General features: G+C 39.5%; 1 protein-coding gene across 18 annotated transcripts in view; it reads left to right on the forward strand.

Annotated features, from left to right (window-relative positions):
- HUWE1 (HECT, UBA and WWE domain containing E3 ubiquitin protein ligase 1) overlaps positions 1-26,788 on the forward strand; it is a 174,833-nt gene that overhangs the window by 124,010 nt on the left and 24,035 nt on the right. For 10 of the 18 annotated variants that reach the window (XM_072816177.1, XM_072816172.1, XM_072816175.1 and 7 more), the window contains 20 exons: positions 773-1,042; positions 2,455-2,607; positions 4,057-4,184; positions 4,408-4,489; positions 5,534-5,710; positions 6,152-6,311; positions 6,599-6,957; positions 9,414-9,609; positions 11,082-11,249; positions 12,334-12,479; positions 12,889-12,955; positions 13,899-14,113; positions 19,161-19,372; positions 19,811-19,993; positions 22,618-22,790; positions 23,141-23,358; positions 24,036-24,111; positions 24,939-25,037; positions 25,625-25,758; positions 25,946-26,114. In XM_072816177.1, the coding sequence (XP_072672278.1) occupies positions 773-1,042; positions 2,455-2,607; positions 4,057-4,184; positions 4,408-4,489; positions 5,534-5,710; positions 6,152-6,311; positions 6,599-6,957; positions 9,414-9,609; positions 11,082-11,249; positions 12,334-12,479; positions 12,889-12,955; positions 13,899-14,113; positions 19,161-19,372; positions 19,811-19,993; positions 22,618-22,790; positions 23,141-23,358; positions 24,036-24,111; positions 24,939-25,037; positions 25,625-25,758; positions 25,946-26,114 (3,385 nt within the window). The remainder of the gene's footprint in view (positions 1-772; positions 1,043-2,454; positions 2,608-4,056; positions 4,185-4,407; positions 4,490-5,533; positions 5,711-6,151; positions 6,312-6,598; positions 6,958-9,413; positions 9,610-11,081; positions 11,250-12,333; positions 12,480-12,888; positions 12,956-13,898; positions 14,114-19,160; positions 19,373-19,810; positions 19,994-22,617; positions 22,791-23,140; positions 23,359-24,035; positions 24,112-24,938; positions 25,038-25,624; positions 25,759-25,945; positions 26,115-26,788) is intronic. The other 8 variants (XM_072816180.1, XM_072816183.1, XM_072816184.1 and 5 more) reach the window with 5 other exon arrangements.

Genomic DNA, 26,788 nt, shown 5'->3' on the forward strand with positions numbered 1-26,788 from the left:
ATCATAGTATTTTTATGAACATTCTGGTACTACTACAAAATAGTTGGAGGAATTAATATCTAAAGAAAGGAATGGGGGAATCCCTGGGTGGCTCAGTGGTTCAGCGCCTGCCTTTGGCCCAGGGCGTGATCCTGGAGTCCCGGGATCAAGTTCCGTGTCGGGCTCCCCGCATAGAGTCTGCTTCTCCCTCTACCTGTGTCTCTGCCTCTCTCTCTCTCTCTCTCTCTCTCTCTCTCTCAAATAAATAAATAAATAAATAAATAAATATTTTTAAAAAAGAAAAGAAAGGCATGGGAGTGATTATTCTTTCATTCCAACCTTGTGATCACTGATACAATGTATTAACCTGAAGCTTTAAGTGAGGCAAATGAAATGTTAATCTTTACTCTCAAATAAGAGACTCAGAAATGTAGTAGTGTTCATTAGGCGAATTTTGGCTGTTTGTTGTTAGGTAACAATAACTTCAGTTTATTATGTTGGCAGCGAATGCAGGACAGTATCTCCACATGATTTTGTGGGAGGGTGTGATATAGCATTCTGTAAATAAATTGGCAATACTTTGGGGGTTGGAAGTGTCTTCCTCCTCTGCTTTTCCTGTCTTGCCTTAGTCTTTGAGGCTGCCCTCATGAATAACTGCCACATCCTAAAGAACATATCACCTGCTTGAGAAGGTAGTGGGCATTGAGTAATATAGGGCCAATACATTCTTAGAGTGTTCCCTATTCTTCTTCAGCTCTCCCATATGCTGTCATTCTTCCTTCCTTGCCTCTAGGAAGTTGCTTGTCGGAAAGAAGAGGAGGAGCGGAAAGCTCGGGAAAAGCAGGAAGAGGAAGAAGCTAAATGTCTAGAGAAGTTCCAGGATGCTGATCCATTGGAACAAGATGAGCTCCACACTTTCACAGATACCATGTTACCAGGCTGCTTTCACCTTCTTGATGAGCTGCCGGACACAGTGTACCGGGTGTGTGATTTAATCATGACCGCAATCAAACGTAATGGAGCTGACTATCGAGACATGATTCTAAAACAAGTAGTCAATCAGGTAAGTTCTTCAGGAGCCAGAAGAGGAGAGAGTGTATAAAGTGGATTTCTGCCATCATCAAACTCTTGATTTTTAAAAAAATAAAATATCTTTGTTGGTTTGGTTTCTTTTTTTTTTTTTGCCCGATATGGATATATTCTCTTTGAATTCTTTAGATGTGATGATCTTACTTTCTTAAATCTTCCCTGCAAAAAGTGTGAATAAACTACCTCACAAAAAATGTTTTTGAAAGCAAAAAACAAAGCTCTCTTTTACTAGGCATCTCCTACTGTGAAATTCATCCCAAAAGTCCCAAATGTGTCTCACTCTTGAACCAAGTTAGGTCCCATGGACTAACAGTGAATAAATGTTTTATTTTCCCTCTCCTGTGTAATAGCCACTTCGACAAAAAAGCCCTCCTCATAATGAATAGCTGTGAGCTAGTAGTTGTCTTTTTTTAAACAGTGTTTTTCCTTATTAAAAAATTAATGTATACTAATTGTAGGAATAGACAAGCAATAAATTATTTTAAATCCCCACACAAAGAGAGAGTTAATATTTTAATCATATTTACTACTTTTTTTTCTATTTATTTCTTAAGATTTTTGTTTAAAGAGAGCGAGCACAAGCAGGGGGAGAGAAGGAGAATTTCAAGCAGACTCCACACTGAGCATGTCATGACCCTGAGATCATGACCTGAGCCAAAATCTTGAGTCAGACACTTAACTGACTGAGCCACCCTGGCGCCCTTACTATTCATGTTTTTAAATCATTGGAATCTTGTCTTACGTGTTTTTTTAAGTCAAAAAGCAGAGAAAGAAGGTAAAAAGTGATGTATTATAAAAGCATAACTTCAGTGTATGAAAATACCACAAAAGTGAAAGGCAAACTGTATAAACCTTTTTTTTTTTTTCACAAGATAAGACCCAGGTTTAGTTATGTTAAAGAGCTTGAGCTTACAGAATTGATTTTAAGAAAACTAAAACTTAGAAAAGACCAATTATGTCAAGTTAATAAGAAATTTAACATGCTAAAGCAAGACTAACATTTCTAACATTCTGGTTTATTTTTGTTTTTAATGATAGTTCTGGGACAGATGTAGTAAAAGATTGTTGACGGAAGTGTAAGTTGGTAGAACCTTGTAGGCTTGACTCTCTACTAGAATTTTTTTCTCTAGAAATTTTTTAAATACTCATTTCCTTTAACTTACTAGCTGCTTATAATCTAGCCTAAGAAAACCCTCTTTTAGAGGTACTTTTATAGCATACATCTTTTGATACACTAAATCCCTGTAGTATTTTACTATTTACTCACCCTCCTTCAGCCAATGTGTTGAGGGTGGAGGGAGTATTTTATAAGGTTGAGAATGTTTTGACAAATCTCATCATACTCTTATCTATAGTTACCTGACTTGGCCTTTTCTGCCTTTGTAGGTATGGGAAGCTGCTGATGTATTGATCAAAGCTGCTCTTCCCCTGACAACAAGTGACACAAAAACTGTGTCAGAGTGGATCAGTCAGATGGCCACCCTGCCCCAAGCCTCCAATTTGGCTACTAGAATCTTGCTTTTAACACTTCTTTTTGAGGTAAGAATAGGTTTTTTGGTTTCTGTGATTCATCCTTAAAGAATTATCAAACACCTACCATTTGAGACCTTGAAGAAGGTAGAAATGTAAGGCATGATACCTGCATTTCATGAGTCCACAGTTTGTGATAGGCTGTAAGACATGTAATTAAGTACAAAATGCAATGTTTTGTGCCACAAATAATACAGAAAATTTTTTCTGAGTTTAAGGAGAAGGGCAAATGCATCGCTTCTGGGTGAGAAAAGGGCTTCTCAGAACAAGTGTTAATTGAATTATGTCTTAGAGGGTGGGATGTTTAAAGGTTTTTAGAATGACTATTATAGTACAGTTGTAGAATAATTTGGGCCTCTCTGAAGAGACCTAACTGGAAACCAAAGAGTAGGGTCAGGTGTGGAAATGATAACAGGCATCAGATAGAATCTGATTCTTCCTTCATACCTGATCATTCATATTATTTTAAGCAAAAGAGTGGTTTGGCCAGGAAATGTTCTTATTCCAGCCAACATGGGAATTAGGCAACTGACCTTGAACAAGTGACTCTTCATTTGTAGCTCATGTTTAATGGTAAAAGCTGAATTTAATGGAGAAAATCCTTTACAACAACTGAGGAGATTAAGTCCAATATATGTTTGTCAAATTGGGTGTCTTGGCTTTCCTTTTTTGATGGAAGTGGTGATTCTTGTTACAGCACTTGTGAATAGGTACTTCTGGGAAAGATTGCAAAGTACTGCATGCTAGAGGTCCTCAATAACAGTATAATATGAAGAGAAATCACTCATGAACCACCTTTTTAAAAATCACTAGTAACAGTCTTACATTTTAGCCCTTCCTATGCATTTAAACAATTATGATCAGACCATTTAGAAATTTTTATATCCTATAGTCTCAGTATTACGAATATTTTACAAGTCATGTATACATTCTATCTTTCGGGTGTCTGCTAGTTTAAGTAATTGCCTGTTGTTGGACATTGAAATTACTTCCAGTACAGCCCCTATAAAGGAACTACTTTAGTTAGTGTAGGCCCTATAGGGGAACTACTAATTATTACTGTTTAATTATTCCATCCTTCTAGAAAGAATACAGAGATTCTCTGTAAATAAGAAGCTTTTCAACTTCAACATAATTAAGACTGTATACCCTAGACGACAGTTCTTAATGATATTAATGATACTAATAGTTTCCATATTAACATGCCAGGTACTGTGTTGAGAGTGTGAGCAAATGTACACACACACTTCATGGAATCACCACAAGTAACATTGGAGCTATAACTTACTATTTCCTGTGACCCCTGAGGGTCTAAAAAACTCAGATCACACAGTTGGTAGGTGGTGGAGGTGGAATTTGAATTCAGCCAGTTCTCTTAGAGTTCACCTCTGTTTTCCTATACTGTGCTAATCCTTAATATTGATTAGAAGTTGGTATTTTTTTTCTTTGATCAATTAGGAATTGAAGCTACCTTGTGCCTGGGTGGTTGAATCTAGTGGCATCCTTAATGTCCTAATCAAACTCTTGGAAGTGGTTCAACCCTGCCTACAGGCCGCCAAGGAGCAAAAGGAGGTCCAGACCCCAAAGTGAGTGACTCTGTATCTTACCTGGTTTCACTTCTCTTCCCCTCAGACTTGGGCCCTAAAGCATAAGAGCCTGAATCAGGCACTTTTCTGGAGTATGTATGGGGCAAATCTTAGGTATCTTTTGTGTTTTGAAAATAGTTGAGGTGCCTAATGAAATCAAGGTAAGTTTTCCCATATTGTGCACGTTTCTGGCTTTCTCAGTAAATCGTTTCTTCTGTTTTAGGTGGATCACCCCAGTGTTGCTCCTGATAGATTTCTATGAAAAGACAGCCATCTCCTCTAAAAGGAGAGCCCAAATGACTAAGGTACGTAATATATAGTTGATAAAAACTACTTAGTTTCTCGAGGCAAGAATAAACCAGAAGAGAATATGGAAGAGTGGTAGAGAATCAGAAGAAAGCTCCCTGATCAAGACATAAATCTCTCCTTTTCTTAAAGATTTTGTTTATTTATTCATGAGAGAGAGAGGCAGAGAGACAGGCAGAGGGAGAAGCAGACTCCATGGGGGGAGCCCGATGTGGGACTCGATCCTGGGTCTCCAGGATAACACTCTGGGCTGAAGGCAGTGCTAAACCGCTGAGCCACCCAGGCTGCCCAAGACATAAACTCTTGAGGGATCTCAGTAGCTCTAGATTTCTCTTCTTATTAGTGAGTTAGAATTATTTTTTTGTGGAGCTACTTGCTAAAGGGCCCAAGAACTTACCTGGAAGTAAATGTTAAAGGAGTGAGCTATCTCCAGAGGAGAGAGTAGCTTTTATGTGAAGGACTTGAGTGTGCAGCAGTTCCTCCAAAAGCTAAGTGCTCCTTTTCTTTTTTAAGATTGTATTTATCTATCTATCTATCTATCTATTTACTTACTTACTTACTTACTTACTTATTTACTTTGTTTGTTTGTTTTATTTTGGAGCAGGTGAGGAGAGGCAGAGGGAGATAGAATCTTAAGCAGACCAAGAGTCAGACACTTAGCCACCTGAGCCACCCAGGTGCCCTAAGCCAAGTGGCTCTTTATATGAAATTTATATATTACACATTATCTGAGTGCTTTCTCAGAAACAGAAATTTTGTTCCTGCACATCTAAGTGTTTCCCATTTGTAGAAAACAGTTGGAAACAAAATGAAAGCTGAGGATTACAGGACAAGGTTGTAGAGGGTTTTGTGCCTATGGAGAGGCTCAGGAACTCGAGGGTTAATGCATACAAAAACTTTTCTAGGCTCTCAAAATTTCATTAAATGTTTGGTGTTATTTCTTTTTCCTGGGTTAGCTTTAGCAGTGAACAGATGAAGTTACTATTTTTTCTAACAACCAACCTTGTATGAAATACAAAGAAACTTTGTGTTCTTATATTTAGTATCTACAGTCCAACAACAACAACTGGCGCTGGTTTGATGACCGCTCTGGGCGTTGGTGTAGTTACAGTGCAAGCAACAACAGCACTATTGATTCTGCCTGGAAATCTGGAGAGACAAGTGTACGTTTCACTGCAGGCCGAAGAAGATACACTGTCCAGTTCACTACAATGGTGCAGGTACATGCTCCCTCCGTGCCATAAGCTTTATTGAAAAGAGGGTAAGGTACTGGGTGTACCTTTTGATTTGCTTCTTCCTGAACCAACAAGCCTAACAGTGTTCTAAGAAGCACTATTAACCGCTACTAAATTTAGGGTATAATTTCCAGAGAACTCAGTCTTCCTAAAGTCATATTGAGACCATGAGTCAGTCTGGAAGTTTGATACTGTCCCACCCAGAAATGATTTGAAGTGTTATAGATGGTATCTGCTCTACTGGAAAGTTTCCAGTTTGTTATAGGGCCTTTGTGTATCCTACTTTCCTTCTGGGGACCTTCAGGCTTTCTCTCTGTAAATGATAGGGATGGGATAAATTGCCAGGGTTCCTTCCTATTACAGCATTTCCAACCCTCTATAGTTTCCTTTTTTTGTAGAGTGTTTTTTGCCATCTTCAATTTTTAGGTTAATGAAGAAACCGGGAACCGGCGCCCTGTAATGTTGACTCTCCTGAGGGTACCACGGCTGAATAAAAACTCGAAAAATAGCAATGGACAGGAACTAGAGAAGACACTGGAAGAAAGTAAAGAAATGGATATCAAACGTAAAGAAAATAAAGCTAATGGTATGGACTTTTCATTTTGAATCTCTCAAGAATGTTACATAAACTTTAATGTGCCTTTATGGCTTTAATTTGGGCCAACTTCTTCATGAGTGATTCTTTTAATCCATCAAATTGCTTGGTGACTTAAAGATACACAGTCCTTTTTATACACCTTTTAATCTGGTCTTAGAATTGGTGTTTTGTATGTTTCTCTTAATAGGACCCAGGTGGTTGACCTGACTATGAGGGAGAGATGTGGGAAGAAACGTCAAGTTAAACTGTCTGAACTCTTATTTCCTTATTTGTAGATACTCCTTTGGCCCTAGAGAATACAAATACTGAAAAGGAGACAAGCCTGGAAGAAACAAAAATTGGGGAGATCCTGATCCAGGGCCTGACAGAGGATATGGTGACTGTTTTAATCCGAGCCTGCGTGAGCATGCTAGGAGTCCCTGTGGACCCAGACACTTTGCATGCCACCCTTCGTCTCTGCCTGAGGCTCACCCGAGACCACAAATACGCCATGATGTTTGCAGAGCTAAAGAGTACCCGCATGATCTTGAATTTGACCCAGAGCTCAGGCTTCAATGGGTTTACTCCCCTCGTCACCCTTCTCTTAAGACACATCATTGAGGATCCCTGCACCCTCCGTCATACTATGGAAAAGGTGAGTCTTTTTGGTGTCAGAAGCTAGTTAGCTTTATATCACACACACACAGATACATTTCTGTTTCTTCATAGGGTGTATATATGTAGCTAGATACTTAGACTGTACTTTGTCGCAAACTTTCCCAGCTGTGTACTCAGGTATGGTAGATTGTCGTATTGAGTGACTTTTTTTTAAATAGAACATATTTTTCTATCCTTAAATCTGCTATAGTAATGAATCATACCTATAAAGTCTTCCCTGGCAATATAAGTTTCTTGAGTTAAAAACTGTTAATGAGGAACTTACCTTCTGCTAAGTTCATGTCTTAAAGCTAATTACCTTATAGGAGCATTTCTCCTATGTTTACCCATGAGCCTATTTTCCAAACATTGTATTTTGGAATGTTGTAAAAGTAGTAAAGTTTTGGAAATATTTATGACATGTTAGACACTTTTAATAAGCTCTTTACAGATAACCATTATTCAGATCAGAAAACTGTGAGATATGTATTTATTTTTAGGAAATATAAAGCAGTGGAAGAAATGACAATGCAATTAGAAAAAAATGAAAAATTTTTTTAAGATTTTATTTCTTCATTCACAAGAGACCTACAGAGAGAAGCAGGAGACCTAGGCGCAAAGAGAGAAGCAGGCTACCTGCAGGGAGCCCAATGTGGGACTCGATCCCAGGACCCGAGGATCATGCCCTAAGCCAAAGGCAGGTGCTCAACCACTGAGCCACCTAGACGTCCCAAAATGAAAATGTTTTTAACATCAACATTAAGACATTAGAGGGAGAAGTAGGGAAGACAAATGTCTTATTTCTTCCTAATTCTTTGTCAAGTCATCAAGTGAATATTACTGAAGTTCATTTTTCTCTCTTAGGATACTGTGTCCCACATTTATAAGTAGTGTTGCAATATGCATTTTTGTGCATAGCTTTATCACATTTAAGATTTGTTTTTCTTAGGGATTCCTAGAAATTGGATCAAAATGTATAAATATTTTTTAACTTGCTTGTCAGAAAGGTGGTACCACTTTATACTTCTACATGTGTATGAGTATACATCTCATATTCTTCAGACAGTTCTTTACCCAGCCCATTTGATTTCATCTGACGTTAGCAAAATCAAGGAGTGCTATCAAAAGCTGCATATACACTAATCCAAGGGCAAGAGACTGCCCAACAGGGAGGAAACACTATATAAGATAGAATTCTGACTTAAAAATACTTAAAATGTGTAAGATTGTACAACTTAAAAATTGCTAGGAAAAAAGTACAGGTTCTTGTTGGTTGAGAGAACTTTCTAAGCTTAATTATATTTGGGGGTGTGGGGAGCAAAGGAAACTCAGTGGCAGTTTTAACGTATCAAGTTGGCAAAATGTAAATGCTTGATAATATCCATTGCAGGTACGGGTGTGGACAACCAGGCATACTCTTACTTATGGTAGGAGTGGAAATTGGTGCAGCCACATTGGAGGGCAATTTGGTACTGTCAGTTTAAGATATCCTTTGACCTAGAAACTCTATGGCTAAGAATTTATTTTATAATTAAAGTCAAGTATGCCGAGGTACATGAAAAAGAATGTTCACTGTAGAATTGGTTGTAATAACAAGAATGAGATCTAATGTCCAGTAGAGGACTAGATAATTAAGTTTTCGCACATTCTTTATAGTGAAATTACACTTCTCTGTATTTAAAAAATGAGAGCTTATAATTGTAGCCTTACAGGCAAGATAAAGGGGCTATGCTAAACTTAAAGAGCATGACTGATTTGGTAAGAAAAGCATTAAAATTCCAAAAGATGTTCGTCTTTGCGAACATAATTCACAAAGGAATAAATAATGGAAAATACAGTGGAGTTTTTTTTTGTGTTCTTTCCTGTATTTTCCATTGACTGATGAGTCCTTTTATAAGAAGACTGAAAGCATAATGATGTAAGCCCTGTAGTGTCAGAACAAACAATCTGTAAACAGTTGAATATTTCATGTGTCTATCTGAGACTGATGATAGACTTTGAGGCATAAAGAAAACATTTAATTTTGTTAAACACTAAGTGGGTATCAGTATTGCATATTTTTAGATTTTGAACCATTTTGGTTTAAAATTGGAACAGCATTTGGGAACTCTAAGAGCTGGCACTTAATATGTGAGAGCTATAATTTTTAGATGGATGCTCAGTGGTCTAGATACATTTCTCAGTTTCTATGAAGATCACATGCCATCTGGTATAATAATTGATAGTTTGGGGATATGCTGAATGCTGTAACTTTTTTATAAGCCACATATTTTGAATCAGAAAGGAATGGGACTTAAAAGACCAAGTACATTTTTTCTCTAAAATCTAAAGCTGTCATCCACTGTCTTGAGGCAGTTTGGATAGTATTTTGATCCTTGGTAACTCTTCCTTAAAAGCAATTGTATTTTTAGAAAGTGGTCTTTAATCAGCAGAGTTTCTTCCTCTCTTTACTAGGTGGTTCGCTCAGCAGCTACAAGTGGAGCTGGTAGCACTACCTCTGGCGTTGTATCTGGCAGCCTTGGTTCTCGGGAGATCAACTACATCCTTCGTGTCCTTGGGCCAGCTGCATGCCGCAATCCAGACATTTTCACAGAAGTAGCCAACTGCTGTATCCGCATTGCCCTTCCAGCCCCTCGAGGCTCAGGAACTGGTGAGTTTCCACTTTTCCTGGCCTTTGAGACATTGAAGTTTATAGCCTAGTATAACCCCAGAGATTTTCTGTGAAGAGATCTATAACTTGGAAAGCCTCCTTAGGCAAGTGTTGACATTGACTGGATTGGTTATGTGGGCCAATTCAGAGGTACTTCAGTAGCTTCTTACTTGCCCTGTGGTAATTCCTACCAGAGATACCAAGGCCTTATTCGGTCTAGTCCTTGCCTTCAAAGAATTTGTCATGGTGTGACAACAGAGCTTACATACAACATGAATGTTTTACACATAGAGTGGTAATTGAGGGACAAGTGGACATGTGACTCACATGATGCAGTAAGCAGTACACAGTATCATCTGTGTGTTCTTGCTCAAAATGTCTAGCCTGTATTTAATTATGAGGAAACAATTAAATGTGAAGTTTGTGAGACATTCTATAAGACAGTTGATCTAGACTCTTCAAAAATATTAATGTCATAAAGGGGGAAAAAATGCAAGGTTCTCTTAGGTGATAAAAGGAAACTGGAAAGAACTACCAACCTTGATGGGACTTTGGATCCAGATAAAGACATTTGGAGAAATGTGAATACTAACTACGCATTAGATAATTATATCTGTGTTAAGTATCTTGGGTATTACAATGGTATTGTGGTTATTTAGAAAAATAATCCTTAATCTTAAGAAGTACAGGTAAATAAACCTACTTATGGGTAGACAAATGATGATTCTAGATGAAAAGTATATGGGTGTTTGTTATACTAACCTTAAAACTTTGCTGTAGGTTTGTGGGTTTTCTTTTTAAAATAAAAGGTAGATTGAGAAGGGGACTCATTCTCTTGGGAGCCCCAGATATGTGCCTGACCCTCTGTGCTGGGCATTTCTCATGTATGACCTCATTTAATTTTCAAATTTTAGGACTGAAAAAAACAATTCTAGGAATGAGAAAAAGTTTGTTAAGGTAATTTGGCCATGATCCTATAAGAGAACTAGAGTTCAAATCCAACTTTCCCCAACTACAAAGCTTGCACTCTTTTTTTTAAGATTTATTTATTTATCTGAGAGAGTGTGTATGGGGGAGAGAGGGAGAGAAGCAGATTCCCCACTGAGCCTCGATCCCGATACAGGGCTCAATCTCACAACCCTGAGATCATAACCTGAGCTAAAATCAAGAATCAGACACTTAACCAACTGAGCCACTAAGGAGCCCCATGTACTTCTTTGTTTTTGTTTTTTGGGTTTTGGGTTTTTTTTGCCTGTACTCTTCTTACTATTTGGTACTGCTATAATAAATCCTATTGGATTTAGGGAAAGTAAAGGCTAGATTTTCTAGTAGGCAACTTGAGCATTGTTTGTAAATGGCTTTCTGTCCTAAGCTTGTGTGTTACACAAGCCTCCTTCTGAGTCTTTATCAATAACCAAGTGTAGGTACTGGTTCACTATTGACTGATTTTTCTCTGTCTCACTTTGGCTTAGCTTCAGATGATGAATTTGAGAATCTTAGAATTAAAGGTCCTAATGCTGTACAGCTGGTGAAGACAACCCCTTTGAAACCCTCGCCTCTGCCTGTCATTCCTGATACTATCAAGGAAGTGATCTATGATATGCTGAATGCCCTGGCTGCATACCATGCTCCAGAGGAAGGTATGTAGCTATTGTACCTCAGGAGGCTGGGCACTTTCCTGGATCTTTCAACCAACTTAAGTCTTAGCATGTATCCATGTGATGGGAATCAAGATGAATAAGACCTATGATGATGCACTTTTCTGAAAAAAATAATGGTCATCCATTCTGACAGATGGCAAAGGTAGTGGTGAGCCCTAGAGCAAGGTACCTGACCTGGTGGAGGTGAGACATGTAGGAAAGTTCCTTAGAACAAGTGATTTCTGAAATAAGTCTTGAATGATAAATGAGGAGAATGTTGACATATGAGAGACCATCCCATACAGAGGGAAGAATAAACAATGATTAAAGAGGACATAATGGCATCTTGTGAGCAGAAAAATAAATACCAAGGAGTCTCTGTTTTCATTCTCAGAAACAAAAACATCTTTATTTCAAAAAAAAAATGGAATCAGTATTAGAGGGAGTGGTTAGGCTTTCTGACCTTTGAGAGCACCATCCCAATCCACCTTTATTCTTAACTAAGTGTTGCTTGTAAGTACTGGGAAAGTCACGAATGAATTACTTGGAACTTAAGATTTCATTCCAGTCATATCCTTCTGGATTTTTTTTTAGGACATATTTATTTGATAGGTCCCATAACATTACCAAAAATTGATGAATATAGTCTTTAATAAGTCAAAAAAATCTGAGTCTTTGGTACTTTTCATCCATTCGGCACTCTGATCCATAACCATATAACCCTCAGTTCACCTTATATATCCTCCCCCACCCCAAAAAATAATTTAGCTGTATAGTTAGAGCAACTATTTATTGACCTCTGTTGCATTAGGCATAATACTGGGTATGTTCATTTAAGCTTAGTAGTGATAGCTTAGGAAAGTTGAAGTGACCAAGTAAATTGCCTGCAGTCACAAAACCTAGGCAGTGAAAGAATAAGCCTCTCAACCAAGCTCTCTTGGTTATACTACATTTCTCCTCTTAAGTGAAAGCCTAGCAATATCACTATATAACTAGTCATAGTAAGTTGGAGTGAAGTTGATCATGCTGCCAAATAGGGATTAACATTGCACAGTTACAAACAAGTTTTGTTTTGTTTTTCTAGCAGAGAAATCTGACCCTAAACCTGGAGGTATGACCCAAGAGGTTGGCCAACTCCTACAAGACATGGGTGATGATGTATACCAACAGTACCGGTCACTTACTCGCCAGAGCAGTGACTTTGATACCCAGTCAGGTTTTTCCATTAATGTAAGTAAATTCCAAACTCCTACATCCTTTTGATAACTATGTGTTCTCCATATTTAGGGTTATGCCAGGGAAATATCAAAGTATTAATTTTGATGTACCTGTAAATTATCTGTTGCCTATGAATGAAGATAAATTTAGGGTTTCCTTGGGATCTTTCTCTCTTTAGATTGGAAATGTTTCCTTAAAATTCATTTTTCATTCTCATTTTCCCCTGTCCCAGTTCCCCAATATCCCAATCACTGTTTATAATGGCTTGCCACAGATTATAGTACATAGCAGGTAAAGGTGGTTAAAAGATCAGCCAAAAAGAGAACCTGTAGCATTCAGAATATGCTGGGAAGGGATCCTGTCATTTAGGGATAATGGTCTTTGAAATTAGTAATAGCTCAAGAGTACTCTTCTTCCATAGAGTCAAGTCTTTGCTGCAGATGGTGCCTCCACTGAGACTTCCACATCTGGGACATCCCAAGGAGAAGGTAATGGTTTACTTTCGCCCTCTTTTATCCTGGGCAGGGGCTATGGGAATATAGGCATAATTGTCGTTGCATTTACTTGTCTGAGTGAACTTTTCTCAAGGGTGAGCTCGGTGTTCTGTAAGTAAAGGGTTTCTATATGCTAAAATTAATAGAACTGTGACTTAACCAACCAAGTAATGGTTGCTATGGTAAGACCCTTTAGATCTACTCTTTAAACCACCCTATGTATTTCTTTTGTTAGCTTTCATGCTGGCTTATAGAACTTTGGTGCCAGTGACACAATTCTAGCTATAAGATTTGTGTGGTGGATTCTTGCCCTCTAGCAGTGTCCCCAGAGTCCATTGGCTGCCTAGCCAACAATTAGAGAAATGTCACGTGGAAGCAGTTCTAAGGTTACCTTCCAAGAGCTACTGCTTCTTGGATAGGGAAGAAATTTGAGATCTAAGCAAGCAGACATTGTACTTAATATAACTGCTGGAATGGAGGCATGCTGGGATAAGGTATAGTGGGCACATGATATAATAGCATCTCAGTATTCCTGGATGAAACAGGAAAGCATTTATAGAGGAGATAAGCTTTTGAGCTAAGCTAGATAAGTAAATGTGTGCCAGGGAGACATGGGAAGGAAGAGGTAAAAGAGTACATATGATATCTTTGGAGAACTATTAGTACAGTATTTCTGGAGCATAAAAGTATGTGTAAAAGGAAGGGAATGACAGAAGATATGTAAACATAGTCTCCCTGCTGTACTGTATCCACATATTATGTTTGAGACCTGTCGTTCTAACTATCTGTCCGTCCACTGCATTATGAAGAGGAGGACATTTCAGTTTGTTACCAGTGTCCTAAAGTGGAGCAGAAGTAGTATTCTCTTTGCACATAAGGCTTGATGTGTGCCAATATTTCAGTGAAATTGAACCAGAGTTTGGCTCTTTCTCAACAGCATCAACTCCAGAGGAGTCTCGGGATGGGAAGAAAGATAAAGAAGGGGACCGGACCTCCGAGGAAGGCAAACAGAAAAGCAAGGGCAGCAAACCTTTAATGCCCACTTCCACTATTCTTCGTCTTCTGGCAGAGTTGGTGAGGTCCTATGTTGGTATTGCTACCCTGATTGCCAACTACAGCTACACTGTGGGCCAGTCTGAGCTGATTAAAGAGGTAATATTTCCAATCTGCATAAGATTTTGTACTATTGACATTTGGATACAAATGTGTCAGACACTTTGCTAGGAACCTGTGCTAGTTACTAGCCCAGTGTTGCCAGGCAGAGGCCTCTTAAGATAGATTGAAGAACCTAGGCTTTTTCCCTTGATGTGATGCTGTCAGGCTCATTACAAGGAGTGTGTTGGTGCCATTTGTTAATTTGTTTTATAGAAAATCACTTGGTTGGCAGTGTGGCAGATAACTGCAGAAGACAAGATTAGGGGTCAGACCAATTAGGAATCTGATATAGATAGCAATCTCTAGGGTATACAGGATCTTGGTGAAGTTGCAGGGGAAAAAATGGGTGAGTTGAAGAGATGTTTTAAAGGTAGAAATGGACAAGAATTTGATTTGGAAGATGAAGACAAAATCAGGGACTCGGAGACGTTTGTTTTACGTTTTTCTTTTTTTTTTTTAAGATTATTTATTTATTCATTTATTTATTCATTTAAGATTATTATTATTCATGACATTCATTCATTATTATTATTTTTAAGATTATTTATTCATTCAATAATTCATGATTATTATTATTTATTCATTATTTTTATTATGAATTCATTCATATTTAAGATTTATTATTTATTCATTTATTTATTCATTCATTTATTCGGGGGGGGGGGGCAGAGACACAGGCAGAGGGAGAAGCAGGCTCCATGCCGGGAGCCCAACTTGGGACTCGATCCTGGGACTCCAGGATCACGCCCTGTGCCAAAGATAGGCGCCAAACCTCCGAGCCACCCAAGGATCCCCTGTTTTATGTTTTTCTATTCCTTTTATGTTAGAAGAAGAAATGGTTTGAAGAGAAAAAGGTAGAATTTGAAAGGTATCTGTGGTTCATTTACATGAGGGTATCTAGGGGACAGTAGAATAAGACAAATACACAAGAATAATGGGTATTTATCTTCCAGATGTATTCACACCTGTGCAGAGACATCTGATGTGGTATTAGATTGGTGATATAAGATATAAGGAAACCCTAAATGTCAGAGCTATGAGAAAGAATGAAGTCATATTTTATATGTCCTGATACGGATATGGAATTCTCATGTTTAAGAGACTAGATCATGTTCCCATATACGTCAAAGGAGTCCCCAGGGAGGTTTTTTTCATAAAGTGACCTTGTTTTGGGGGGAGGAGTGTCATATTGTAATTTTATGGTTAGTAAGCAGTAAAGGGTTTGAGAGTGGAATGGAGGCAATAATGTTGCAGGCAAAGAAAATGAAAGCAGCTGCCATTTTTAAAGCTATTTTGACTTTAATCTGAGTTTTTAAAATACATACAAAAATACACAATTCCTGAATGATTCATCAGTTTTCTTGGGTGACCATTACCCAAATTAAAACATTACAAATTCCATAAAAGCTTACCCCTTCATGCCTTTGTACATCTCCCTCCCCTTTAAGCTTCCATAAAGTCACCATTATCTTGAGTTCTATTGCCATAGATTGGTTTTGCACATCATATAAATGGAATCTTATAGTATGTACTCTTTCGTGTCTGAATTCTTCTGTTTAAGATGTTTGCAAGATTCATTTTTGTGTGTGGTTGTAATTTTATTTGTTGTATGGAGTTTCATTGTATGAATGTAACACAGTCTTATCCATTCTAGTACTGATAGTCGGGTAGTTTTCCATTTATGGGCATTAAAAGTAGTGTTGCTACATACAGTCCATTCTTATACATGTCTTAGTGAATATACACAGTTGACCCTTGAACAATATGGGGGTGTTGGGTGCCGACACCCCCTTTCCCCCATGTATGCAATTGAAAAATCTGCATATAACTTTTGACCCCCCCAAAAGCTTTGCTAGAGCCTACTGTTGACCAGAAGCCTTAGGCAGTTAACACATATTTTGTGTGGTTATATGTATTAGAGAAAAGGAAAAAAATTTTTAAGATTTTATTTATTCATGAGAGACACAGAGAGAGAAGCGGGCTCCATGCAGGGTTCCCGATGTGGGACTTGATCCCGGGACTCCAGGATCACGCCCTGTGCCAAAGGCAGACGCTCAACCACCAAGCCACTCAGACATCCCAAGAAAACAAAATGTTATTTTAAAAATCATAAGGAAAATAGACCCACACAGCTCAAACCTGGTTTGTTGATAGATCAACTATATAAGTATTTCTGTTAGCTGGTATGTGCCTAGGAGTAGAATTGTTAGTCTCTTCAGCTTTAGCAAATGGCACCAAAAGTTTTCCAGAGTGTTTGTGTCAATTTATATTATCACCAAACACAGAATATGAGAGTTCAGATTGTTTCACCTTCTTGCCAACACTTGGTATTTTTCTCATTTTTCATTTTAGCTAATCTAGTAGATGTGTAGTGGTATTGCATTGTATCTTTATTGACCATTTGGATGCTCTTTTATTTTTTTAAAGATTTTATTTATTCATGAGAGACACACAGAGAGAGGCAGAGGGAGAAGCAGGCTCCATGCAGGGGAGCCTGACGTGGGACTCAATCCTGGGTCTCCAGGATCACGCCCTGGGCTGAAGGTGGCGCTAAACCGCTGAGCCACGGGGGCTGCCCCTCCCCACTTTTTTTTTTTTTTTTTTTAGAGTTCAATTTACCAACATATAGAATAACACCCAGCGCTCATCCTATCAAGTGCCCCCCTCAGTGCCCTTCACCCAGTCCCCCCCACCCCCCGCCCACCTCCCTTTCCACCACCCCTTGTTCGTTTCCCAGAGTTAGGAGTCTCTCATGTTCTGTCTCCCTTTCTGATATTTCCCACTTATTTTTTCTCCTTTCCCCTTTCTTCCCTTTCACTATTTTTTCTATTCCCCAAATGAATGAGACCATATAATGTTTGTCCTTCTCCGACTGACTTATTTCACTCAGCATAATACCCTCCATAATACATCGAAGCAAATGGTGGGTATTTGTCGTTTCTAATGGCTGGGTAATATTCCATCATATACATAGACTACATCTTTATCCATTCATCTTTCAGTGCACACCGAGGCTCCTTCCACAGTTTGGCTATTGTGGACATTGCTGCTAGAAACATCGGGGTGCAGGTGTCCCGGCGTTTCACTGCCTCTGTATGTTTGGGCTAAATCCCCAACAGTGCAATTGCTGGGTCGTAGGGCAGATCTATTTTTAACTCTTTGAGGAACCTCCACACAGTTTTCCAGAGTGGCTACACCATTTCACATTCCCACGAACAGTGCAAGAGGGTTCCCTTTTCTCCGCATCCTCTCCAACATTTGTTGTTTCCTGCCTTGTTAATTTTCCCCATTCTCACTGGTGTGAGGTGGTATCTCATTGTGGTTTTGATTTGTATTTCCCTGATGGCAAGTGATGCGGAGCATTTTCTCATGTGCTTGTTGGCCATGTCTATGTCTTCCTCTCTGAGATTTCTTTACATGTCTTTTGCCCATTTCATGATTGGATATTCTGTGAAATTTGTCCCAAGTTTTGTATTTTTGTTTTCTGTTGAATTCTTTACATATTCTGGATATAACTCTTTTGTGGAGTTACATATATTAAATATACATTAGACATTTATTTCAAAGCTTTTAATCATTATGCCAATTGTAGTTACTTGTGGAATAAGACATTTAATTCCAAACTTATTAATTCCATGACCTTGCGGTACTGGGTACTCCTAGGTGCTTTACAAATGCTATTGATGATCTTTACCTCAGCACTGGAAGATTGTTGGTATTGCTCCCCTTAAGAAAGAAGTAGAAAGGCTCAGAAAGGTTAGTAGCTTGCTCAAGATCAGCTACAGAGTAGTAGGATTAGAATTGGAACCCAGATCTCTGATTACAAATGTAAGTCTTTTTACTGAATCACACTGCTTTCCCAAATTGCAAGGCTTTTTTTCCAGGTTTTTCCTAATAATTTCATATAACATATTTATACAATTTTATATTTTGTTCAGTACTGGGGAATTTTTATTTCTAATAGTTACATCTTAACCAGCCCACCTTACCTAATTTTCCGGACTCTAGAATTCTTCAGTGCTTTTTTATTATTATTATTGAGACAAAATTTCCATAAAATTAAGCTTTTTAAAGTATATAGTTGAGTGGCATTTGGTACATTCAGTGTTGTGCAACCATCATCTCTTTCTAGTTAATTCCAAAATCGTTGATGTGTTTTGATACAAAATCTGCTTGAACGATACCTTTCTAATATAAGGAATTACCAGGGAAGAAATCATTGTTAGAAGGAACAAGTCTCACTTAATTTCCTTCCCCTGTTGGGCCTTTTTTGCATATTCATATCTGTGACTATGTTGGTTCTTTTTCAACTCCTGCCAATTTTTATCTAGGGTCCTTTGCATATCGTAGGTATCAGTAAATGTTACAATTTTTTTTTAAGATTCATTTATTTATTTATGAGAGACACAGGCAGGCAAAAGGAGAAGCAGGCCCCTCGCAGGGATCCCAATGTGGGACGTGATCCCTGAGTCCCGGAATCGAGTCCCACATCAGGCTTCCTACATGGATCCTGCTTCTCCCTCTGCCTATGTCTCTGCCTCTCTCTCTCTGTGTGTGTCTCTCATGAATAAATAAATCTTTTAAAAAACAATTTAATTGGATACTGAGGGAATTATAGCACTCAATTATGAATCAAGATTTGAATCCTTGCCAATGGCTAAGTTTTTCATGCAGGCCATGTTTCTTTGAGCCTCAGATTACCCATTTTTTTAGATGGTGAAAATCTTGAACTTGTCTTAACTGTTCTATAGGTTTTCTGTGAACAGTTTTATCAAATAGCACACTTAAAAATGTTTTAAGAAATGCCAAGAGACGTGTAAATGAAGATGCAAAACTGTGTAGTGAGAAATGAATGGGATTTAAAAGCATAAAATCTAGATTTGTTACTCAGCTTAGCTTGTACCTTTAACCCTTAGTCTTCTCATCTATGAAGTGGACCTGATAATCACTGACTGGATGACTTCAATGATCAACTTTATGTATACGTACCTTGTTGATGTGCAAACAATATGGCATAATTATGCCTTGCTTAATGACTTTTCAGGACTGCAGTGTGCTAGCTTTTGTTCTGGACCACCTCCTCCCACATACCCAGAATGCAGAAGACAAGGACACACCTGCCCTGGCCCGCCTATTCCTCGCAAGCCTGGCTGCTGCAGGGAGTGGCACAGATGCCCAAGTGGCCCTTGTGAATGAAGTAAAAGCAGCCCTGGGACGGGCACTGGCTATGGCTGAGAGTACAGAGAAACATGCCAGGTAAAATCCATGCCTGACCTAGTGCTAATAACAAGTAGCATTCCCTTACTCTATTCCTTGCCCATGGGATTCCTTGCATTTGAACAAGAGTTCTGGTTCGACTGGCACTGTGTATATTCTCTGGTCCTCTCAAATCACTCTAGTGCTTCAAAATACCTAGAGTACATTTGGAGGAGTGTACAGCTTAGAGAAAACAAAGGGATATTTTCATTATATTTCTGAGGTCTTGAAGTTGAGCAGGCTATTCAGTCTTATTTTTTATATTACATGTAAAGAAAATTAAGAATGCTACTACTCAGGGAGTGAGCTCTCATCTGATTAGATGTTATTTCCAAAAGGAAACACTGAGGGCACAGTAGGGTTATCTGAGACAAGTTAGTGAAGATGCCAAAGAATAGGCATTATTCATATGATAGAGGTGTCAAACTTCTTTCCCAGGCTTCAGGCAGTGATGTGTATCATCAGTACTATCATGGAGTCCTGCCCCTCCACCTCCAGCTTCTACAGCAGTGCCACAGCCAAGACCCAGCACAATGGCATGAACAACATCATTCGACTCTTTCTAAAGAAGGGACTGGTTAATGATCTGGCAAGAGTGCCTCACAGCCTGGACCTGTCCAGGTAAAATTATTCCTGATTTCCAGCTGCAGGCCTTTGGCCTCTTTTTAGTCATGCTGCTTTTATTTCTTCGTTTGCTTGTATTTTATGTATCCTCGCCAAATGAGGAGTGAGCCCTGATGTGATAGGAAAAGTTTGGATATAGATGGGAACCTGAGTTCTTAGTATTGTGGTTTTTAAGCAAGGCACTTGCCTTTCTTTAGGTCATAGTTTTCTCATTTGCTGCAAACTGAAGAGTTGGACTGTATGAGTAATTTTTACCCCAAGCTTCCCCCACCTTAATTAAAAAATAAGCTCCTATTATTATAAGATGTGTATCATGAAAAATACAGATGAATAAAAATCTAGTAGAGACAATATTTCTGCCACCAGATATCACTGTTACCTTACCACCGTATCGCTCAATGGTTTTCTTCACACACATATAAAATACATTTTTTACTAAAATGTGCTGTTGTATAACCTGGGTTGGGTTAGGGTTTTTTCTTTTTTTCAGTTACTAGTCCCTATCTCCCTGTGTAAGTAAATTTTCATCCTGTAGGATACCTAAATCCATACTCAAAAATTTTTGTCTAAACCAGAATCAAATTATAGACCTTGTATTATTACATCTGGTTATGTCCTTTGAATCTCTTCTTCTAACTCAGAAGCTTAATTAATTTTTTAATCTTTATTTTATTTCTTTTAGTGACACTTATTGAGGTGATCAGGTCTGCTGTTCCTACAAAATGTTTTGCCTTCTAGATTTGGTCCATTGCAGTGTTGTTTAACTTGTTCCTTTACTCCGTTTTCTATTAACTTCTAATTAGAGCTAAAGGCTTAATGGAGCAATTTAAAATTATTGGTTAGGATATATCATAAGTGATTTATATCATATTCTATCATGGGGAGACACATCTCTTTGAACTGTCAAAATTCATGATAAAATTGGCTACTAGAGTGATAATCATCATTGTACTGTTACATTTTCCCCCTTCTTACTAGAAAATAAATGTTTTGGTACTGTATAAATGTTTGGTTTCCTATTAGCCATATACCTAATTAATGATCTTAGTACTAGCTGATAACCCTTTCCTGTGCTAATTTCTTTGGAGATTATCAATGACAATTTCTAATTTCTGTCATTCCTTCTACATATTATTAGCTGGCGTTTTTGTGTGACAAAGCCCCAGTTCAAGAGGGGAGAGTCTGGTTACCCTGAAAAGGCAGGATGAAAACTGGGTTTTTTTTCTTAAGTCACCAATTTTTAGGGTAAATAGTTAATTACCACCTCAAATGCAACTTTTATCTGGCATTTTCTATTTTCATCGGTGATTGAATTATTTAGATCACTGCAGTCATTCTTTTTCATTACACCTTTGGCCCATGGGGCCTCTTCAAGTTAACTTCTTCATCCTTTTGATAGAAGCTCATCAAATTTTTTAAAAGTTTAAAAATTTCTAACTCAGGAGTGTAATGAGCACCGTATGTCTCATCTAGATTAACCAATAGTTATCATTCCTGTTCTATTTGCTTTACTTCTCCCTTCCTTTTAGGAGCTGAATCATTTGAAGTTCCTTACAAACAACATGATGCTTAACCTCTGAATACTTTAACATGTGTCTCCTAAAAATAAACATTCCTTTACAATGGCTAGAATATCATCACACCTAAGAAATTTTCCTTTTGTAACATTACTCTATGTATTTCATACTCAAATATCCCCAATTATTCCAAGTATTATACCTTGAGGGAGAATGTTTTGATCCAGGATCTAATGAGCATCACTAATTGCACTTGATTGTCACATGTCTCTTATTTTTTTATGACATAAGACTGTTTCTGAAGAATCTAGAAGGCCAAATGTCTTATAGAATATTCCATAATCTGGACTTGTCTAATTGCTTCCTTATGATTCAGGTTAAACTTTTTGGCATTAATACTACATAGGTGATGTTTGCCCTTCTTGGTGCAGCACATCAGGAGACACATAATGCTAATTTGCCCTGTTATTGTTTGATCACATAGTTAAAGGTTAGCTTTCCCCTTTGTACTTAATAAGTTTTTAATGGGGTGATGCTTTTGAGTCCACATGAAGATTATATGAATATCCCATGCCCTGAAGATTTTTAACTCCATAGTTTTAACATTTATTGGTGATCTTTCCTGGATCACTTAACATTGCTATTTGAGAAGTAATGATTTCTGGTTTGTCTCATTCCTATTTATTAACAGGCATTCCTTTTTTTTAAGATTTTATTTATTTGAGAGAAAAGGAACATGGGGAGTGGCAGAGAGGAAGAAGCAGGCTCCTTGCTGAGCCAAGCCACCCAGGTGCCCCAGCAGTCATTCTTTTATAGTGAAGATTTCCTTCTGCCTGTTTGTATCCTTGTAGCTGCAGATTCTTTTTATATTTAACAGTATAATCCATTACCATCATTATTTTTGATACTCCAATTATCTCAAATTTGGCCTGTGGTAATGACCCCATTAATTTTTTAAAGCCTCTGGCACAAGATGTCCCAGGCTCACCTTGTACCCTCCATGCCCCATCCATCCCTGCAATCAGTCATTACTCTAATGAGCCTTGGTTCCTTTTTGTGTAGATTTCTGCACTCAGTCCATCTCTGTATCTTCCTTTATCTCAGTCCAAACATGGCCAACACAGTCAATGCTGCTTTGAAGCCTTTGGAAACACTTTCCCGGATTGTGAACCAGCCCAGTAGCCTTTTTGGCAGCAAGAGTGCTTCTAGCAAGAGCAAGTCTGAGCAGGATGCCCAAGGAGCTGCTCAGGACTCCAATAGCAACCAGCAAGACCCAGGTAGGGAATCAGCCAATGGACTGGAGAGCTGGCTGGGTGGACATAGCTTTTTTATGGGCATGGCATCACAACTGTTCTGGCTTGGTATTGTTTCCCTGGGAACTTGCTGGCCTTCCAGAGATCTGTTATAGTGGCGTGGGAATCTGCCCCACAAAGAATTCCTTAAAATTGCAGCCTTATTTGGCTATCCTCACACGTAGCCTTGTCTTTTCCTTTGTCACCCATTCATTTATTCTCTGAGAACTTGTAAACTTGCCCAGGGAAGGAACGTTATTGTCTTCATGCTTGCCTCATGGTGCCCTGCACATAGGCACCCTTTGATTATTTTGCTGGTTGGTTGATTGTTTCAGGCGAGCCTGGGGAAGCAGAAGTGCAGGAGGAGGATCATGATGTCACTCAGACAGAGGTGGCAGATGGGGATATCATGGATGGGGAGGCTGAAACCGACTCAGTGGTGATTGCTGGGCAGCCTGAGGTGCTCAGTTCACAAGAGATGCAGGTAGGGAGGCAGATCACCCAGCACACCCCTATTGCGGCGCTGAACCAAACCCCCAAGCTGTGTGGGTGGGTGAGTACTTTAGATCTTTGCCTCAATGCTGTCTGTTTTGCAGAGGAGCACAGATGATATGCTTAGTAGTAGATGCTCAGTAAATGTGTTTGAATTGTATTAAATGAGGGGCGGGGGCAGAGCCAGGATGCCATCCATGTGCTATGAAATGGAATAGATCCCAACTTAGACATAGGTGAAATGTGGATGTAGAAAACTGGCCTGAGCCCTTTGGGTCCAAGGTATTTGATTTATTTGGCTCTGGTCATTAATGGAAACTCCTTAACATCACTGTTGTACCTATAGCACCTGGTCTCATTGGAGCATGCAAACAGCTATTTTCTAAAGACCCTAAAGAAAGCATTATAATTTCTGGAGCTAGTAGCAGTGGTAAGAAATGGGGCCTATAGTCCTAAGCTGCTAGCTCTAAGGAGATCTGCATGTATTCCTGGATAGTATAATGATTAACCTGGTCTGAGATAACTGGGATGAACCCATTTGAAGGACAGTCTGATTGTGGATTGGCAGCACATGGTAGTTTCTGTGCTCTTAGCACCAAATGTGTGGTGTTTACGCAACGTTCTCTGTCACATATTATCCTAGAAATATTTACTCCCTTGCTGGCTTTTTTTAAGGTTTCCGTGCTAGCACAATGATAGACTTGTGTGCATCCATATATATGTTCTATTTCTCTCCAGGTTGAGAATGAGCTGGAGGACCTGATAGATGAGTTGCTTGAGAGGGATGGCGGATCTGGGAACAGTACAATTATAGGTGAGAGCCCCAGAACTGAGTATAGCCTCTTCCTTTGCCTCAGTCTCTCTTGGGAGGACCCTTTTTCTCATCATCTGCTTGCTCAGCTCTGCCTAAGGGCTCATAGCCAGCCTAGATTGCTGCTTGTCTTGATGTTGACGGTCTTACAGATGAGAAATTCACAAACCATCTACAGACCTGTGGCAGGTTTGAAGCGTTGCCTGTGTGGGGGAGGTGAAGGGGGTGGCCATCAGTATAGATGATACATCAGGCACATCAAGAGTGTTTATTCATGGAAGCCTAGAGGAGGCTTTAGAGGCTGTAGGGTGAGAAAGCGCTTTCCTTTCAGTTCTTCAGCAAAATCCAGGGGCTTTCCGCCTCTGAGTCTCAGTAGTGTAAAAAGAGTGATCAGTCCCTACGGGTGACCCTACAACTCAAAGGGAAAATGGCAAAGGTACCCTACTGTCACTTGGCTCCAAGGGTCTATGTGTTACTTGTTTTTATTTTATTGATGAAGGAAATCAAAGGATAAACGGAAGTAGACATGTATCCTTAAATTTGACTAGGCTTTTTCACACCCATTATCCTCTGTGGCTTCACAATTAGTGGGATTGGCAGGGCAGATGTGATCATCCCATTTTACAGATGAGGAAACTGAGACTCAGACAGGTAAAGTGACTGGCCAAGCTCACCTAGCTAGTCGACAGCAGAGAACCTAGGTCTTCTCCCTCATCCAAAAAAAAAAAAAAATGGATATCTGCTGGGTGTACATAGCTACTTTAGGCGCACCCAATCTGGAAAGGGAAGTCCTCTGTTGTTCAGTGAAGGCTCTGCTCTGTAACCTTCAGTGAGCAGAAGTGGAGAGGATGAATCACAAGAGGACGTGCTGATGGATGAAGCTCCTTCCAACCTCAGCCAAGCTTCCACCTTGCAGGCCAACCGAGAAGGTGAGAGTGCCGAGGCCAGAAAGGCCTCCCTTCTTGCCCTGCACGTCTGACAGACACTACACTAGGGTTTTCCTGGAGGCAGCTGCCCACATGTGCAGAATAAGGAAGCATCTGTCTGCATGCGCTGACATACACCATCCACTTTATCCTCAGCCAGTTTTTCAAATAACATGTTACTACTGCTTGCCCAAAAGTTTGTCACTTCTTACTTGGTTCGCTTTCTTCTCACCCACCTGCTATCATCGCTCCAGATTCCCTCTTACCAACAGGATGCAGTCAATAGCAAAGTAGGGCTGGAAAGGCAAGGGGGCACCAGCAGAGTTGGCCAAGTCCTAGATCATGGCTCCTGAAGCACCACCCTATAGCCAGCCTCCACATTCAGCCACCGTGCTCAGCGTGTTGATGCATTGATTGGCACTCTCAGGAAATCAGGGCTGGCTCACTAAGTCTGTACATCACCCCAGATCTGGTTCTTCCTCTCCTAGAGTCAGATATCCCATCGCCTTTCCACTCAATCTGCTGGCCTGCACAGTAGTCTGTTTGCTAGCTACTCAGTATAGTCCTCCAATGTGCTCCCTTTGTTTTAGATTCCATGAATATCCTGGACCCTGAGGATGAGGAGGAGCACACTCAGGAAGAGGACAGCAGTGGCAGTAACGAGGATGAGGATGATAGTCAGGATGAAGAGGAGGAGGAGGAGGAAGATGAGGAAGATGATCAGGTGAGGGGGGACTGTGTTTGGGTTGGTTCAGACAACCTCTTCCATGGGAACACAGAGCTGGAGAAAACCAACAGTCTGGGTTGCTAGCCTCAGCGCCTCCCTCCCTCATGTGCAAATGTGGCCATGACACCAGACTTCAGAAAACCCTTACCTCCAGCAATTCTCCATCTCCTATTTTCCCCTTAAGGAGGATGATGAAGGTGAAGAGGGAGATGAAGACGATGACGACGATGGCTCTGAAATGGAATTGGATGAGGATTACCCTGATATGAACGCTTCTCCCTTGGTCCGATTTGAGCGCTTTGACCGGGAGGATGATCTCATCATTGAGTTTGACAACATGTTCTCCAGCGCTAGTAAGATACAGGGGCTCAGCTGGGTTTTACCTCTTGATTCTTATACCCTTCTCTAGGGTAAGCCAAGCAGTGAACCAGAGCAGCTATCAATCTGATTACAGCACTTCTTTTCCTATGCTGACTTCCTGGGGCAAGGGATATCTGAAACCATCTATCTCTCTCAATAAATGTATACTTAGAAGAAGGAATTGTGAGAGGCTGCTTTTGTTCTCTCCACCTCAGTAAACAGGCAGCCATTTTAGAGCCTGGACAACTTGCTGATTTGCCTCAAACTTTTTTTTTTTTTTAAACTGAAACCAAGGCTGACCGCATCAGGCACCCATGTGCATGCTACAGTGACAGGGCAATCAATAATTCTTATGTCTATAACACTGGATCTTGGGAGTTTGGATGAACACCTTTGAGCTTGGCATTGGGGAGTAAATTTGAGCACATTCACTCTGTTCATCAAGGACGCATCTTTTCGGAGGAGAGAGTGAATCTCTTCCCTTCTCCCCCCCCCGCCCCCATCAACGTCAAAGTTCACTTTTAGCATCTAGTTCTTAATATCAAGCTGTCTTGAGAAGGCAGGTCTTGACTCCAAATCACAAGCATAATATAGCAGAAAATACTGACTGTTCTGGTCTGTTGTCTTGGCCAAGTAGTCTCTTACCTCTTTGAGCCTCAGTTTGTCA

This window comes from Canis lupus, chromosome X (genome assembly GCF_048164855.1).
Source record: "Canis lupus baileyi chromosome X, mCanLup2.hap1, whole genome shotgun sequence".
Taxonomy (NCBI): domain Eukaryota; kingdom Metazoa; phylum Chordata; class Mammalia; order Carnivora; family Canidae; genus Canis; species Canis lupus.